The following is a 16,997-nucleotide window of genomic DNA, read 5'->3' on the forward strand; positions in this document are numbered from 1 at the left end:
TAACTATTTCAGGAGGTTATCCTGGGAACGTTGAAAGAAAGGAGGGAATACAGCCTGTGGATGGGATGCTGAACAAATACACCTATATTCACATACTCAGTCACATTTAAAGAGAAATTAGCATACCCAATCCACCTTTTTTAGATTTAGAAGGAAACCTATGCAGACTTGGAGAGAACATGCAAAACTCAGCAATGCTTGCTGTTGAACTTACAAAAAACACTATCTATTTACGTCTATTAAGTCTACATTAAGTCAAAAAAATACTGTCTATGAATCTCTATTTAAAATAGTGACATTTTAAGAGGTGGAAAAGTTAAGCAACATATTACTACAGTAGTGGAACAGAAACTCTTAACTCTACTGTATGTGATTTAACCATCCTGAAATTCATTAGATTTAAAATCGTTCCGCTCCACAGTTTCAGTCTGGCATCAGTGACATTCACACCTGTTTGTGATACTCATGAGTATCAACCTTAATGGTTTCAGAACTTTATCTGAAAATTTGGCAGGGGAGGACACATGCCTAGATAGGTGTCTCCACAGAGACTCCAAATATCATCCCCCTCCCCCATTATGGTTTTACATGGATTGTTTTATTTCAGCAGTTCACGTCATACAACAATCTGTCATTCAGTTAAATTTAGCTCCCAAAGTCACACAGGCTGATACAATCTGTCTAATTTATCCCATGTGAGCTGAAGGTAACACATTCAGCTGAAAAGGCTTAATTAATGAGCTGGCTTGCAGCCTAAAGAGACAGTAATCTGCTGAGTTACCCTTTAGTGTCACCTGTTCAATTATTACAATGTTAAAAGGGACTTTGGGCTAAATATAAAAGGGAGAAAATCTGTTCTTGAGGTCTTGAATATCAAGTCTGATGTATGGACAGATTCGCCATTTGTTGTGTGTGAAATATGCCTGAGAGGATGTAGCAGGAAGTGATGAGCACATGCTGAGAGACATTTGTCATCTGCAGATTTTAGAGAAATGGCTTAGAAAAGCAGCAGGTTCTATAAAAATAGATGAACTGCTTTAAAACAGTATGTGTGCCATCAACCTATTTCCTGTTTTTGGTGAACTAAGACATGAAGCTTTGTGCATGTATGAGAGATAGATAGATAGAGAAAGAGAGAGAGAGAGAGAGAGAGAGAGAGAGAGAGAGAGAGATATTCTGATACTCTGGAGAAGGGGGCTCTGGCATAAAGCAAAAAAACAAAAAAAGGGAGAGAAAAGCCAGAGAGACAAAGAGTGAGACAAAAAAGAGAGCCGTTTTTAGAATTTCTGGGGGCGTCAAAGGAGGCATGGACATATGGCAAACAGAGCAGAGTCTTACTACTGCTGCTCACTTCCACAGATTGGTCTTGCCTACATAGATATTGAACTTGACAGAGTATGAATAATGTACATGAGTAATAAACTTCAGTGGTACATGAACTGTATTTTTTATGTTTGTGATTGTTTGCCCTGTCATTCACTTAGCCTATCAAAATCATCATCTTCTGATCATACAGTAGGTCATTGGTATTATTTTTTATCCTTGTGTGCAACTTAACCACTGACTGCATATGACGAGTCACATATTAAAACTCATTGCTCATTGTTGTTCTCACCTTACAGATATGAAATCTGTGAGGTTCTGTGAAACTCCCACAAGCCTGCAGTAATTTGTGACATTAGAGATGTTTGTAAGTACAACCTTTCTCTTATATGTCTTTTCAAGGTCAAAATCCTGCAAAAAAGCATGATAAAATATTCATCTTTATGCAATGTATGAAATAAGAATTTGTGTAATTATTTATTATACTACATCAAAGAGAAGTGTGTACCTACCTTAAATACAACTGTTTCTGGTTTGCTGGCAAATGGTGGACCTTTCCGCACTTTGCCACTTGTGGGTTTCTTGGTTGTTTTGGAAGTCAAAGTTTTGTCCGCGCCTGTCTTTAGGGATCGCGACAGAGATGATTTGAGAGAAATGTCTTTATCAGGCTTCATCTGAAAACATTGAGTTGATTTAGTCATTTTGAATATTTAACCATTAATACCTCATTAATATCTTACGACAAAGTAAAGATGATTTCATTAAAACAACAGAAATTACTCAAGGGGTACTCTGCATAAACTGCGGTTAAACTGCATAAATAAGAAAGTCATCCATGCCTCAGATTTTGCTCCAAATCAGCTGGTTTTGTTTAAGCGCATTTTTAACAATAGTTACACTATTTAGTACTGGTGATAATACTATTACTGTTACTATTTTTGCATATTTTTGCCTCAGTAAACACTTCTTTCTGGAAGCGTGACTTTCATAACAAATCAACATGGCTGCACACGGCATTAGAAATAAAGAAAATCTTATTACCTTTTAATGAGTTATACTTAGAGCTGTACAATTAATCACATAAAAATCCAAATAGTAATATGCACCTTTGCAATTTAATCGCATAAGCCTGCAGTTTATATATAGTGTTTGTCTATCATTTAAGTTTTTGTTTCTTTTTGTAATTACTTTTAGGGTGATAAATATTGACAACCATCCTACTAATGTCATAGTTTGTGTCATTGAATACAAAATGGTACATTTAATTGTTAAATATCGAGGTTTACGTCACAATCACAATATTTGTCAATAAAATCAATAAAAATGTTTATCCTGCAGCCCCAGTTACACTGTATATACAAGTATTAGCTTTAAATTGTCATGCACACTCGGTCCGCGATCGGCACAAGGACCCGGAAGTAATATGGTTGCGAACCAGGAAGCATAAAAGGAGACAAGATGGCGCAGCCCATCGCTCAGTCATTGAGTTTGCCCATGTCGCTTCGGATTCATTCGCCGATTCGTGAGTACTCACTTACTTGGGTTTGCTTTCAGATTGAGTGTGTGTTTATAGGACGTGTTTTAGATTGTGTCTATCCCTTGCTCCCTATTTGTGAGAGTCCTTAGATTAAATCGTGTGATTATCCTGCCTACTCGTGTCACTCCGCGTTTGGGTTTACCATTCACGATACAAAGGGTTAACAGCTTCTGGGCAACACAGGTTAGTTCATGACAGAATGACTGAGCCATCCGCGGTGAACCCAGCGGATCATGCACATATCTGCGATGTGGTGAACCAGCATGCCATGTTTATCAATAAGCTAACCAGGGAGATCGCTACACTGCGCCAGAGCGTCCAAGATGTTGCGGAGCAAAAGACGAGCCATCCACCTCACCGCCCTTATGACCTGGTAATAGAACTTCAGTCGGGTTCCGTTCCCCCTGCGGCCACCTCTACTCGATATCGGCCACCGAGACGCAATCTATGGAGGAATACGTCGCCAATGCCCTTCGTCATGGGACCATCCGGTCCTCCTCCTCACCAGCGGCCTCAGTGTTCTTTTTTGTCAAGAAAAAAGGGCCCGAACTTTGCCTGTGTGTTGACTATCGGGGGCTAAACAACATCACTATTAAAACAGACAGACACCCATTGCCACTCACCAACTCAGCCCTGGACGCCCTCTCTGCTGCCACTGAGTTCACAAAGTTGGACCTCCGGAGCGCCTACAACTTGGTGCGTATCAGAGAGGGCGATAAGTGGAAGACGGCATTTATCACACCCACCGGACATTACGAGAGCCTGGTCATATATACCATTTGGACTCTGCAACGCACCCTCGGCCTTTCAACAATTCATTAATGACGTCCTCAGAGACATGCTGGGCTGATGGGTGTTTGTCTAACTAGACGACATTCTCTACTCTCACACCCTCGAAGAACACATCCAACACAGCCAGCTGTTCTAAAGAGATTGCTTGCTCACCAACTGTACTGCAAGCTGGAAAAATGTGCTTTTCACAAGCACTCCACCACGTTCCTGGGTTTTGTCATCTCGCCCCAGGGTGTGGCCATGGACCCGCAGAAGCTAGAAGTTGTGCGGCACTGGCCCCTACCCAGGACTCTCAAACAGCTTCAACAGTTTCTCGGGTTTTGCAAACTTCTATCATTGCTTTTTCCGGGGCTACAGTACAGTTGCAGCACCACTAACCACATTGACCAGGCTCTCCTCTCATCCGACGCCCACATCCGACGTGTCCACCTCCACAACGAAAGGTTTGTTGGCATCTGGATGGAGAAGGGTAGGAGCGGTGATGAAGCGGTGACAAAGTTCTTGGAATGCAGAAATTTCAACCCAAAAATTCACCCATTTCAACTCACCCCAGCTGCAATTTCTGCATTCCAAGAACTTTGTCACCGCTTCATCACCGCTCCTACCCTTCTCCATCCAGATGCCAACAAACCTTTCGTTGTGGAGGTGGACACGTCGGATGTGGGCGCCGGCGCTGTTCTCTCTTAGCGAGGTCCAGAATATAAACTTTACCCTTGCAGTTTCTTCTCCAAGAAATTTGACCCCACTCAGCAGCGATATGGGGTAGGAGACCCCCCTGTTGGGCATAAAGTCGGCCTCGGGGGAATGGCATCACTGGCTCCATGCTATTTATCAAACGACGTTCTGGTGGCCCTCCTTGAGGAAGGGCATTACTAAGTTCGTTCAGGCGTGCACCAGGGCCAAAGATGTGAATCAACCAACACCTGGAAAACTACAACCACTCCCCGTTCCTCGATGGCCCTGGACGCACATCGCCCTGGATTTCATCACGGGCCTGAAAAAACACCATCTTAACCATCATGGACCGGTTCTCCAAGGGAGTGCACCTCGCAATCTTCACATTTCATCGGCCACCAACCTAAGCCCATTTGAGGTGTGCTATAGTTTCCAACCTCCGATGTTCGCCCATCAAGAACCGGAGGTTGACGTACCATCGACCCAACAGTTGGCTCATAGGTGTCCTTGACGGCGGTCCCGCTTACACCGTGCACACTCGGTCTGCGACCGGCACTAGGACCCGGAAGTAATACAGTCGCGAACCAGGAAGCATAAAAGGAGACAAGATGGCGCAGCACATCGCTCAGTCATTGAGTTTGCCCATGCCGCTTCGGATTCGTTTGCCGATTCATGAGTACTCAGTTTCTTGGGTTTGCTTTCAGACTTAGTGTGTGTTTATAGGACGCGGGTTAGATTGTGTCTATCCCTTGTTCCCCATTTGTGAGAGTCCTTAGATTAAAATCGCGTGATTATCCTGCCTACTCGTGTCACTCCGCATTTGGGTTTACCATTCACGCTACAAAGGGCTAACCGCTAAAGCTATATCTTCTGGTCAACACAGGTTAGTTCGTGACATAAATTAATCATAATAGAGATATATTGGTTTGTTAAATCTAAAACACTGACTACAAATGAGTGCATCCATGTTCCATTTTTGTCTGTCAAAATTTGGAAATTACGTAATCCTGACTGGCAAATTATAACTTAAAAATGATTACAAACTCCATACAGTATCTCTGAAGTGATACAGTGAAACCTCCGATTGCGCCAACGGTTTGTGAGTGTTCCACAAGACGAGCAAAGATTTTTAATAAATTTTGACTTGGAAAATGAACAGGTCTTGGTTTACGAGTACTGAGTATCATGTAGCACTCATGCGCTTCTTGTTTTGAAGCCGAGCATCACATGATCACAACTGAGCCAATGGTTTTCTCTCTCTCTAGCGCTGCGGAATTTTGGGTAATCGTCTCCCCTTTCTTAGTTTTTAGTGCACGTTTCTTACTGGTTTAATCAACTTCCGTGCACGCGTGTACTGTTTACTATAACACTGTGACCACGTGTGTGTGTAAAACATTTTTTATTTAGTGTTTGTATGCGTGTGTGTACAGCGTATTTACTGTTTATCATAACACACGTGTGCGCGCGTGTAAAAGAAAGTAAAAGAAAGTCTCGTTAGAGAGGTTAAAGATCCATTTTCTCTCTCTCTTATTTTGCTATGCGTCCTCAGTGACATGCTGCCTGTTTTATTAATTTGAATTAACCAAACTAATAAAGAAAATCATCCAGCACTAGTTAAGGGCTATGTGACTATATTCACTCTGACCACAACATGCACCAAATTAAATGTCTTGTACTGAAAGATATGTATACGAATATTCATACTGTCACACCCCTACTACAATCCCTTGACACATTTTTCCAGCTGCCATCAAAGTATTTTTTACCACGTTACACTCAAAAAATTATTCTGGGCTTGTGTAACTTATATATAGTGATATTACATCTATTCACCTAGTTTTCAATGTACTTGATTCTATTTAATTTGTTTAACCTAACCATACCAATTTTAACCATTAGTTACCTTTTTTTTGTTAAACTTACATATTATACTCAAGACAAAATTCCACCTTAAATTGAAATATGTTACTATATTTATTTACATTTCTAAGACATTTAAAGTGTAATAACCATCAGTCATAATGCTTGTTGATATATTCTAATGAATATTTAAGTAAATAATACATTAATGACCATAACTATAAAATTATCCCTACAGCATGCTTGCGATTCCAAAGCCCGCTGAACTCAGGTTGGACCAGACACTCTTGGTCTTCTTTTCCTTCTTTTTCAATTAACAAGTCTGCCTCAGTCCTTGTTCTCCTGCCTTGCTTCTCCATGCAATCCAGAGAGGTGCTGATGTCACTTTTAGAGCTTGCAGGAGAAGACGCAGGGCGGGATGGGAGCCTATTCTGAATTATCTGCATGAGTAAAATAAGGGCTGTGAAATGTCTGCCATGCAAATAGACAGAATAAAAATAGAATGACCTGCCTGTGTATTTGCCAGGGTAGATATTTTATGCATAGTAGACAAAAATACACAGAGAACAATATCTTCAGGAAATCCTACTTAGAAAAAAAGTAAAAATGAACCACTTTACCATAGAATTGCTATAAACATAGACCATAATGTAAAACACCTTGATATTTTCAGCATCCCTAACAACTTTATCAGCTTTATTTCTACCTCTTCCTCTAAGTGTGCTGGTAGAGGCAGTAAGTTCAGTCTTTGCTCACGTCGCTTCAGCACCATGCTCTGAGTCACACGTGCTGGTGGATGTTTGAGAAGCGATTGACGTTTTTTCAGTCTCTCCTTGTGCTCTTCTTCCAGCCGCAGTTTGGAGGCTATCTCCATCCGTCTGGCTTTCTGCCTATCCAGGAATTCCCTACAAAATTCAGGAAATTCAGGTTATATTACCTGTTGCATGTTTAGAATTTTTTCATGTAGAACTAACCTATTGCCCCTATTGATCTACCCCCAGCGATGCATGCTCAGTTTTTAAAGTATGCATCCAGCTCCCTATCCCATACCCAACCCCATTTTTACAGCTATGCTGCTCAGTGCCATGTTATCACCTGAGCAATGGTGGAAAAGCTAAAAAGGGGGGGAGAGGAGGGGGTGATTGATGCATGACTTCTTACTCCTGCTTTCTGTAGAAGCTCTCCTGTGCTTTGTGCAGGTGGATAAGCTTCTTGCTGTCCATTCCTGCTTCTAGGAGCAAACGTTTTTGGCAATTTTCATCCTCTTTCTGCTTCTCCAAGCAGGCTTTATCTTTAAGCTTTCTCACACGCAGAGCCTCCTGCAATGAGAAAGATTAAGTGGTTGCACTGATAACTGTATGGCGAAACATCATCGGTAAATACGGAGCAATGTTTAATAGTGAAAGAGCATTTTCCTATTCACATAATTGATAAAAACGCACAGAATTGGAAATAAACAGCTGTGTCTATAAAAAAAAAACATTTGTTAGTGATTCTAATCACGAAAAAGGTTTTAATTTGTTAGCGGGCAAATTGGACTTTGGAGCAATGGAAAGAGTCAGACTCAGCAACTTTATGTGGCAATAAAATGAAGTCAACTGATAATTTGGAGTTTTTCATCCCTGATGTCACAGGCATGTTCAAAAACTTAAATTGTGAAAGAGGGACCATTTTGACACATAAACCGGTCACCATATTGTTTGCTGGCAGTTAGTGTATTAATAATACTAGTACGTTTAGATGTTAAACGTCACTATTTGTGCTAATTTTAAAACACAATCACAGGAATAAACCTTAAAAGTATGGGTCCATTTTTTTTGACAAGTACAATTTGTGAAATGCTCTAGGGTTCCCCATAGGCTAAATTAATGAGATGTCGCAAATCCTGTAGGCAAACCAAGCTGAAGCAAAGGAAAATGCATGAATTTATTTCTACTTTTAGAAGAAAAAAATTAGAAGTTGTATAAGAAAACTATAAAATGTATAAAATGAAGCCTCAAAACTGTAATAAGAGTCATATATTTAATTACTGACTCGCTTGCCTGTCACATACCTGACTGGCTTCTATATTGGCCCTCAGTGATTTTGCAGCTTCTCTCCTCTTCTTCATCAGCTCCTTTCTTATCATTTCTCTCTCTTCCTCTTTTTCACGCATTCTTCAACATAATAATAAATTAGTCTCATGTATGTATTAGTGGTTCCCAAACTTGGTCCTAGTGTTTTCTCAATTGAACAATGTGTGACAGAAAAAAATAAACCACCAGGACCGGAGTTGGAAACCACTGCGGTATGTGATCACTGTAGCAAATGAGTGTGTGTGTTGGGGGTCTTACAGTACCTCTTGAGAGTCTGTTTCAGGAAGAACACTGCTTTCTGTTGACTTGCCCGGATCTGCTCTTGCTTCTTTAGGTCAAGCGCTGCTTGCTCTTGTAAAGCTTTTTCCTGCTCACTTACACACAGCAACAACATTTCTACATTAATATCTATTATTAAATTAAATTAATATTTGCTAAATTAAGTCACACTTAAAAAAATTTTTACACTTCATTTAAATTTGCTTATAAAATATAATTTGAATAAATCATTAATAAGGAGTTTTGTGTGTTTATATGTGTGTTCAGCATTGGCAATAAGGACATGGGACTTGCTAGAGCAAAGAGTAAAATGTGCCTCATGGTACTTTTTGGCACGCAGTGCTTTCTGCTTGGCTCCCTTAGCGATGTTCTTCTCCCTTTTAAGTCTTTCATTGTACTTCTCCTGTTTCAGGGCCTGAAATTTCTTCTCTTCATCTTCCACCTCCTGACGCAGACCTAGGTACTGACCAAGTTCTACCTCCACTTGACAAAGCTCCAGTCTGGATGGAAAGAATGCAAAATTTATTGGTTTTTTTAAAAATGGACAGAGTGACAAACCTTGAGAAATTTTGTCGCCCAAGTATTTGTCCAAAAGTTTTGAATTACATCACATCAGTCTGTTCTACATTTATTTTAAAGGCCGTTAAATAAAAGTTGAGACACAGTTAAGTTCAGTTAGAGAGAAAATGTTATTTTATTGGTTATTTATAACCTGATAGTGTGTGGTTAGGACTAATGAGCTAAATGGTATGTAAGGATGACTGGAATTCTTGCATAATGTTGAAAATGTTCTTTATTATTTTTACTTGGGCTTTAAACCTTTTTCTGGTGAGGGCAACTTCCTAGTTTTTTGAGAACTTGCACACCATATGCCAACCACTTTTAATGCCTAATATTACTTCTAATAAAATAAAATAAAGGAAAAACAGCAATAGAACAACATAGATTAAGAATTTTCTTATACTTCTTATAGGGCAGGAGTTGCTCAGTGGTTAAGGTGTTGGACGACTTATGGGAAAATCCCAGGTTCAAACCCCAAGGTCCACCAAGTAGCCCATGGTTGGGCCCTTGAGCAAGACCCTTAAACTTCAACTGCACAGATGTTTAATGAAATAAAAATGGAAGTCACTCTGGATAAGGTCATCTGCCAAATGGCGTAAAAATGTTATATAATAGTACAGACAAACACAAAGAAGATTGGTGCCTAGCCTCAAACCTCTGATTTGCATGTGTGGTTAAGGGATAGGTACTTTGGGTTAGACACAGTAAGTGGTAAAAAATATAACAGTATATTTTTGATAGAATGATTTTACAAATTGATTGTCTAACCTCCCTTGTAGAAAGTACATTTTTGGCTATTCTCAGATGAACATTCTCACTTCCTAATAATTGTAATTATTTGATGTTAACTATACTGTACATACAGTATGTGTCTATTGTAAGTTAAGTCAAACACACTGATAGATTTTATTTCACACTGGTGATCTCAAAGCATTCTTAGTTGACCTTGACAGAAAAGAAGGGAGTTGCAGCAGTGCTTTTCCCACACACTGCAAACACAGGCCATAGCATTACTAATGTGGTAGAGAAGAAAGAAGGTGGTGGTGCTTCCAGAAAGAGTTCAAAACGCCTGCACAAATGATAAGATTCACAAGTAAATAAATAAAAAAAACAAGACAGCTTTTTGGCTTATATTTGAGTATTTTACTTGGTAAATATAATGTAGCATACTCCAGAGTTAAAACCTAAAGGTCATATGTAAAATGTATAAAACTTGACAGGTTTAAATATTTATTTTTTGGTATTTTCCATTTCAGCCCTCACACTTGCAAATTCCAGCCTGAATAATTTGGCACAGAGGTTGGATGTTTCAAACTTACTGGATTGTTTTTGTGATGCAATTAATGTCTGTTGCACTGAGGTCAAAAACTCACTCGTGCTCTTGCAGGACCATGGATAGATGAGCCTCCAGCTCCTCCTCTGCTTGAAGTTCGGCACAGACACACTTGTGTTGGGCGCGTAGGCGGAATACGGCTGCGCTGTGGACAACAGCACACACTGAGGTTGAAGTAACAACAAATACAACTCCTTTCCACCTACGATGTATGTTTTTTTTTTTTTTTTTTTGCATTTTACCTGTTCCCTGCCTGCTTCTTCTTTTCTATGTCATTTTGTAAGTTGTCTCTCTGTTTTTCTAGCTCAGTCACATGAAGACGACAGGCTTTCAGTTCCTCTCTGTAATAGAATGCATGAGAAGCAGGACAGCTTGTTAGAGTTTAAAAATAAAACGCTTCCAAAGCTTTGGTGGCAAAACGTGACGCTCCAAATTAGCTTGAAAAGTACCAGCATTCACAAGGGAGCTGGGAACTGATCACACCTCGGCACACCACAGACAGCAACACGGAGAAGAGTTGGGTGGGGGTGAAAAAATGTTACATTTTTCTCAAATTATATAAGCTTGATGATGTGAAGCACATCAGCCCCTAGATTAATCCTTGTGAATAAAATATGTCAAAGGTACAAAAGATCATATAGCTTGTTAATTAAATAATATAGACATGTACAGTACAATCAAGATTCTATAGTTTTGCTGTAAATGTATTGCGATAGAATAAAAAGCTCATTAAAAGCATGTGCAGCCAGGGAAAAAAAGGTTGAGTGGCTTTTCCAAAAAAGCCTAGACATAGAGCTTGATAAAATAGTGAAGCCCAGGGGTGCAATTGAAACACAGAGGGCCATTTAAATGTGCACAGCACTGTGTGTGTTTTTGTGTGAGTGTGTGTGTCATGTCAGAATGTTGCAGATTTATGACAGAATGTTTGTTCCACACTGCTATTCAAACACAATGTAACCTGTGAGTCGTTCTATCCACCCACCTAACAGCTTCTCAACAGCTTGGGCTAAAGGCTAAAAACACATATGGAAAATACTTATGTTTTTTTCTGGCTCAAGAGCTCGGGTTTTAAATATATCTTCCAATTAAAGTGCGAGGTATACTTCTGTTTAAATGCAGCAGTAGGAGAGATTATGGTCTGCTGAGTTAACTGAGGAGCTGGTGTATCCGCTTGCATGAACAGACGTGTGCGTATACATATACCATACTGTATATACATATACGTGCATATGTGTGTGGAGGCAGACCTGGCTTTTAACACATTAAGCTCCTTCTGTTTGTAAAAATGGTCCAGTTGGTCCAGGTCCCTTCTCAGCTTGAACATCCGAGTGCTGTCTATGTTGCTTCTCTGCCTCTCATCAAACTCCACATCTCCAGACCCTAGGCTTAAATCCCTGGTGGAAAACACTGAAGGTCATAAAGAGCCTTTGGGTGTCCTTACACTGAAAATTCAGATAATAGGCTCACCAATCTGGGTCATCCATATCCACAGAACAATCAGCAAGAAATCCATCTTCATCCTTAAATGCAGCTTCTGACATTCCAGCTTCTTCTAATTAAACACGAGCAGGTGTGTACACATACATAATTACCTTCATTCATCATAATACAGAAATTCTCTTATGTATTGATGTCTACCTTTCACGTCTTCATCAGTCCAGTAGTTCTGTCGTGCTTCATGTTCAAAGTCCTCGGACAAGCTGCTGTCCATCGTGAAGTGCTTATCTGTTGACCTGTAACATTTAAATATCATTAATCATCTCTATTCCGATGTATTTATTGGATTATCCAGTCAACTAATTATGTGGCAGGAGCACAATGAATGAATGAACTCATGCAGATAAAGGTGCAGAGCTTCAGTCCATGTTGACATCAAACATCTGAATGAAGACATGTGTGAGCTTTGACCGTGGCATGGATGTTAGTATTTTAGAAATACTACTATCAGCTATATTAACTAAAATATTTACTGGTTACAACAGCATCTCAAACCACCAAATATGTGTAAATTCTACAAAAGCAGAAGGTTGCACTCTTATTTGTCAGGAACAGGAATCTAACTCTTTTCCAGTGAGCAAATTTCTGCCAGCCTGTACTCAATGAAGTCTCAGATTCCTGTTCTGAAATACTCAGATAAACTCATATAGCATCAGCAGCTACAGCCAGTGAGATCATATTTTTTTCCCCATCCTAACATTTGACGTGAACATCAGCAGACGCTCTTGACCTGGATTTCTGCATAGTGCTGCTGCAACATAATTAACTGAGTGGATATTGCATGAACAATTTAGTTTAAAGATGTTTCTCTTACATACACATTGTATTAGAGACGGGAACTACTAACGAGATCCCGATATGATTTTAGCATAATACCTAGGTGCCGATTAAATTTGTATTGCAATTACATTTCTAGCACGATTTCCTAAAAAACTTTAACGCTGTGCTGCAGGTCATTGTGTGAATAGTTTAAAGTGCACCACCTGTAGGATTGTAGAAGAACTGCAACACGTTAGCACCTCAAATGCAAACATATATAAATTAAAATTCTATTAAAAAATATTCTGAAGTCAGTGTAACAATATATGAACTGCCATATGTAACTGAATTGATTTCCCACCATAATTTGTCAATTTTGTAAAAGTAACGAACATACACATACACAGTGATTTTATCTTTAAGCTGTAGTGGTAAAAATATTCTAAATTATAAAGGCTTCAAGCTCTGAAGCTGTGTTTTTTGTAACTTTGTATATGTGGAGACAATTACAGCAGTTTGATTGTGTTATTCTAGTCGATTTCTTTTTATAAACCTTGTAGATTGCACTTACTAGAGAGAAAACACATTAAACCAAACTCTAAAGCTGATTTTTTTTTTTTATTTAAAAATCAGAGTGAAAAATCATTGTTTTTATTTGACCATTTCATCGAATCTTTTTTTTTAAATTTGTTTATAAGGATATTACAGAGGGTTTTTGAAATTGTAACGACTAATATTAGTTAATTAATAAAAGAAATAAAATATTTAAGCACATGTTCTCTTGATTAAATTCTAAAACTAAGAAATGATAGTTTGAAAGTGATGAAAGTGTGAAGGTAAAATTTCATTAAGAAAGGACTTAATGTAAGTGCGCTTCCTCTTTTAAAAACACAGTTGGGCCATATTGATCATTACTAGGTAAATGACACTAATCATCTGATCTTTCTGCTGTGGTTAAAGAGCTGTAAGGTTTTTTTTTTTTTTACAACCTATTACTGTTGTTTATCATTTATTTATATTTTTTTTGCATAAAATATTCTATACCTAATATCAAGAAAAAAATACTTTCGTCCAAATAGCAAGATGCTTTTCTCTTAATAATGAGACATTTCTCTCGTAATTACAACATGATTTTCTTGTGTTTCCCCTTATTAATAATTTGTAAACAAAAAATAGACAATTTGTAATAGCAACAAGAGAGTTTTTTGTTTCAAATAACAAATAATGTAGGTACATAATAATGAATCGCTCTTTGCACAACAATGGTATGCTTTTTTCGTAATGTCAATGTTTTTAATTTGGAACAACAACATGTGTTCAAAATATTTTTTTTACCCTCTTAGATTTTCATGTATACGTGAAGTAATTATATGCTTATTGGGACAAAGGTATGGTATAGGCATAGAAAAGTAATTTTTTTTAATGCATTACTTTAAGCATTCATGCAAAACCTCAAGTAATGCTGAAGATTAATTTATGCAAATGTATGCAACTGTATGTGCAAAATCACATGTCGCTCTTCTCTGCAAAATGTTTTAGTGTTTGCATGCATTTTTTTCTTTTTAACTCTGTGTCTGCCAAACCTCCTTTGTTGCCCTTCTCCTTAAGAGCACTGTTTTTGTATCTATTTAAATGAGCTACTGTTGAGTCACACCCTGCAAGAAGCCAGACGGAGGGTCTCTTCCTATATGATGTCACAAAGGGGGAACTCTCAACTTGCTTGTTTAAGCCCTGGCCAATACAAACCTGGAAATAGAATTAAAAGCAGGGAATTGTTTCTCAAATTTTTGATTTGTACACACACTGTAGACTCATCTGAACATCTAAAAATGAGTAAAAAGTGAATTTTGCATAATAGGTGGTGCCCTTAAAAAAGAGAGGCTGTCTCATCAAAGTAAGAAAGGCTGTCTCATCAAAGTAGCTGAAATCAGTAATCTGTTTTTACTGTAGTTGTGATGGTACATGGTTTTACAAGGCATGGTTGCTAGCCTAACACCCAGCCCTCCTCCTTTGTCATCCAGGGTAGAGACTGGCAATAGCAGAGTTGTAAGCCTCCATAGTCCTCCCAAGTGCAAACTACGCACATTTTGGAAACACAACATTTTGAAAACTCAGCTAAAATGCAGCCTGCAACAGATCCCTAAAAAATCACAAGTCAGTAAAAGTAACAAAGTGACCATGTACTAAGATTCTGCCAGGAGCTAAACGCACCAAGGGTTATCCTCAAAGATACCTACGGACAAACATTTATCCACAACGTCGAAAATCATCGACATGCCCTGAGATAAAGCATAAACACTGGCAAAATAAAGGCACTAGTGCACTCCGGGGACCAAGACCTTTACTAGCAATACTGACATGCTTTGCTCATAATGACAAGCTGATAATAATAATATTAACAACACTTTTCTCCTAATAAAAAGTATTTTTAGATAATAGGGAGATGCTGAACTCCTTACCTGTACAAATGTTAAAACAAATATCTAATCAGCCATGTCAAGCATCAGAAGAAGCATGTCAAGCATTCTGAGAAAGAAGTGTATAAACTGATATATATATACTGTATAGGTATATAGGCTGGGTGAAAAGTAACTAGGCATTAGATGGTTATAAAATGCATATTTCCAATACAAATTTATTAAAACTAATTATGCATGTACTTTAGTACACAGAAAAATAAAAGAAAATCTTCAAATTTTAACGTAGGCACCAGTGGCGTCAACCAGTTTCTTTAAACTTCTGTGGATGGAATGCACAGTCTTTTGCATCTGAAGGAAGTCTTTTGGGATGTTGCTGAGAACATCCTGACTGTTCACTTCTGTCCTCCAGTATTTGAGGCTTTGTCCACTTTTGTCCACCAAGTTCTATAGCCATCAAATGTTGCCTAGTTAATTTTCACCCACCCTGTTTATATATATATATACCATATGCTTATTGCAAAGGATCGAGACAAAATATCAACCAAGAATGCAAGATGTTTCTTGTAAATGATTACCAAGTTTGCACAGATTTAATCCACTATTCTTTACAGATCTTCGTTAAATCCTGAAGGTTTTCTGCCTGTCATTTGGCAACTCGAAGTTTTAGCTCCCTCAATAAACTTTCTATATGATTCAGGACCTTAATGTGCTTCTTCCTGAGCCACTCCTTTTTTGCACTTGTGATAAGTTTTGGGTCATTGTGCATAACTCATCTTCAGGAGGTTCTCATAAAAATTTTTACCATACATGTCCCCATCTATTTACATTTTTCTTCCTCCAAAAACAGCGAGTTAAGTTGATGCCTAAGAGCTCAATTTTGGTCTCATCTGACCGCACTTTTTTCCAATCCTTTTCTGTTCATTGGCAAACTTCAGACAGGCCTATAGACGTGCCTTCTTGAAAAGGGGGACCTTAAAGCACTGAAGGATTTTAATCCATGGTGGCGTATTGTGTGACCAATGGTAATGGTTACCAATTTGTTTGGTGACTGTGGTCCCAACTGCCTTGAGATCATTTATAATCTCCTCCCGTGTACTTCTGAACTAATCCCCTATTTTGCATTTTTCCCCCTTTGCAAATAATAGTTCCAACCGTTGTCTCCTTCTCACCAGGCTTGGTGATGGTCTTGTAGCCTATTTCAGCCTTGTGCAGGTCTACAATATTGTCCCTGACATCCCTTTGACAGCTCTTTGGTCTTGCCCATGGTGGTGGGGTTTGAACAGAACATGTGGACTTCAGATACACTTGACGGATTGTTGTTAGGAGCTCCTTTTTAAATTAATCTGTGTAGAAAAACAAAAGCAGTCTGTGGGAGCCAGATTATCGTTGCTTGGTAGGGGATCAAATACTTATTTTTTTTTTATTTTTATATGGTTTTTTTTTCTAGATTTTTGATTGATATTCTGTCTCTATCATTTAAAATAAAAGCAAACCAGCCAGCCATCCTTTAAAATAAAATAGAAATAGTAAACCTAATAGATTTAATATACATTTTTTACGTCAAAAAGTGTCTATAAATGTTTTTTAATAATATTGTTTATGTTTGCCTTACTGCAAACTTTTTTACACTTGCTTTAGCTTCACTTCATGTCTAACATCTGAGTGCAGTGTCTGTACAGTGCTGTACATTTCCACACTGCAGTAACTTACCTAGCTAGATTAGCTTCTACCATCACCCTAATTTACTAGACTTAAGCTAAGCTAACCTTCATTAATTCTAAAACGAGATGTTAGAGAGTGAATATACAGTGTTTTTTTTAACGTTTTTTCCCCCTTACATTTATTTGTTTCCTTACCAACTTCTGGAACTTTCCTCGCTCAAGCTG

The 16,997-nt window shown here is 38.4% G+C and overlaps 1 protein-coding gene across 1 annotated transcript in view; it reads right to left on the bottom strand.

Annotated features, from left to right (window-relative positions):
* Window positions 1-16,997, bottom strand: part of cfap74 (cilia and flagella associated protein 74) — a 56,951-nt gene extending 39,954 nt beyond the window's left edge. The window contains exons 1-14 of the mRNA XM_053503365.1: window positions 16,968-16,997; window positions 12,074-12,168; window positions 11,903-11,987; window positions 11,683-11,829; window positions 10,678-10,776; window positions 10,476-10,580; window positions 8,868-9,041; window positions 8,526-8,636; window positions 8,241-8,343; window positions 7,349-7,506; window positions 6,894-7,092; window positions 6,424-6,627; window positions 1,836-1,997; window positions 1,616-1,734 (exon numbers count right to left, since the gene is read on the bottom strand). Coding sequence (XP_053359340.1) covers window positions 1,616-1,734; window positions 1,836-1,997; window positions 6,424-6,627; window positions 6,894-7,092; window positions 7,349-7,506; window positions 8,241-8,343; window positions 8,526-8,636; window positions 8,868-9,041; window positions 10,476-10,580; window positions 10,678-10,776; window positions 11,683-11,829; window positions 11,903-11,987; window positions 12,074-12,146 — 1,739 coding nt within the window. The 5' untranslated portion in view covers window positions 12,147-12,168; window positions 16,968-16,997. The remainder of the gene's footprint in view (window positions 1-1,615; window positions 1,735-1,835; window positions 1,998-6,423; window positions 6,628-6,893; window positions 7,093-7,348; window positions 7,507-8,240; window positions 8,344-8,525; window positions 8,637-8,867; window positions 9,042-10,475; window positions 10,581-10,677; window positions 10,777-11,682; window positions 11,830-11,902; window positions 11,988-12,073; window positions 12,169-16,967) is intronic.

This window comes from Clarias gariepinus, chromosome 9, assembly GCF_024256425.1.
Source record: "Clarias gariepinus isolate MV-2021 ecotype Netherlands chromosome 9, CGAR_prim_01v2, whole genome shotgun sequence".
Lineage (NCBI taxonomy): Eukaryota > Metazoa > Chordata > Actinopteri > Siluriformes > Clariidae > Clarias > Clarias gariepinus.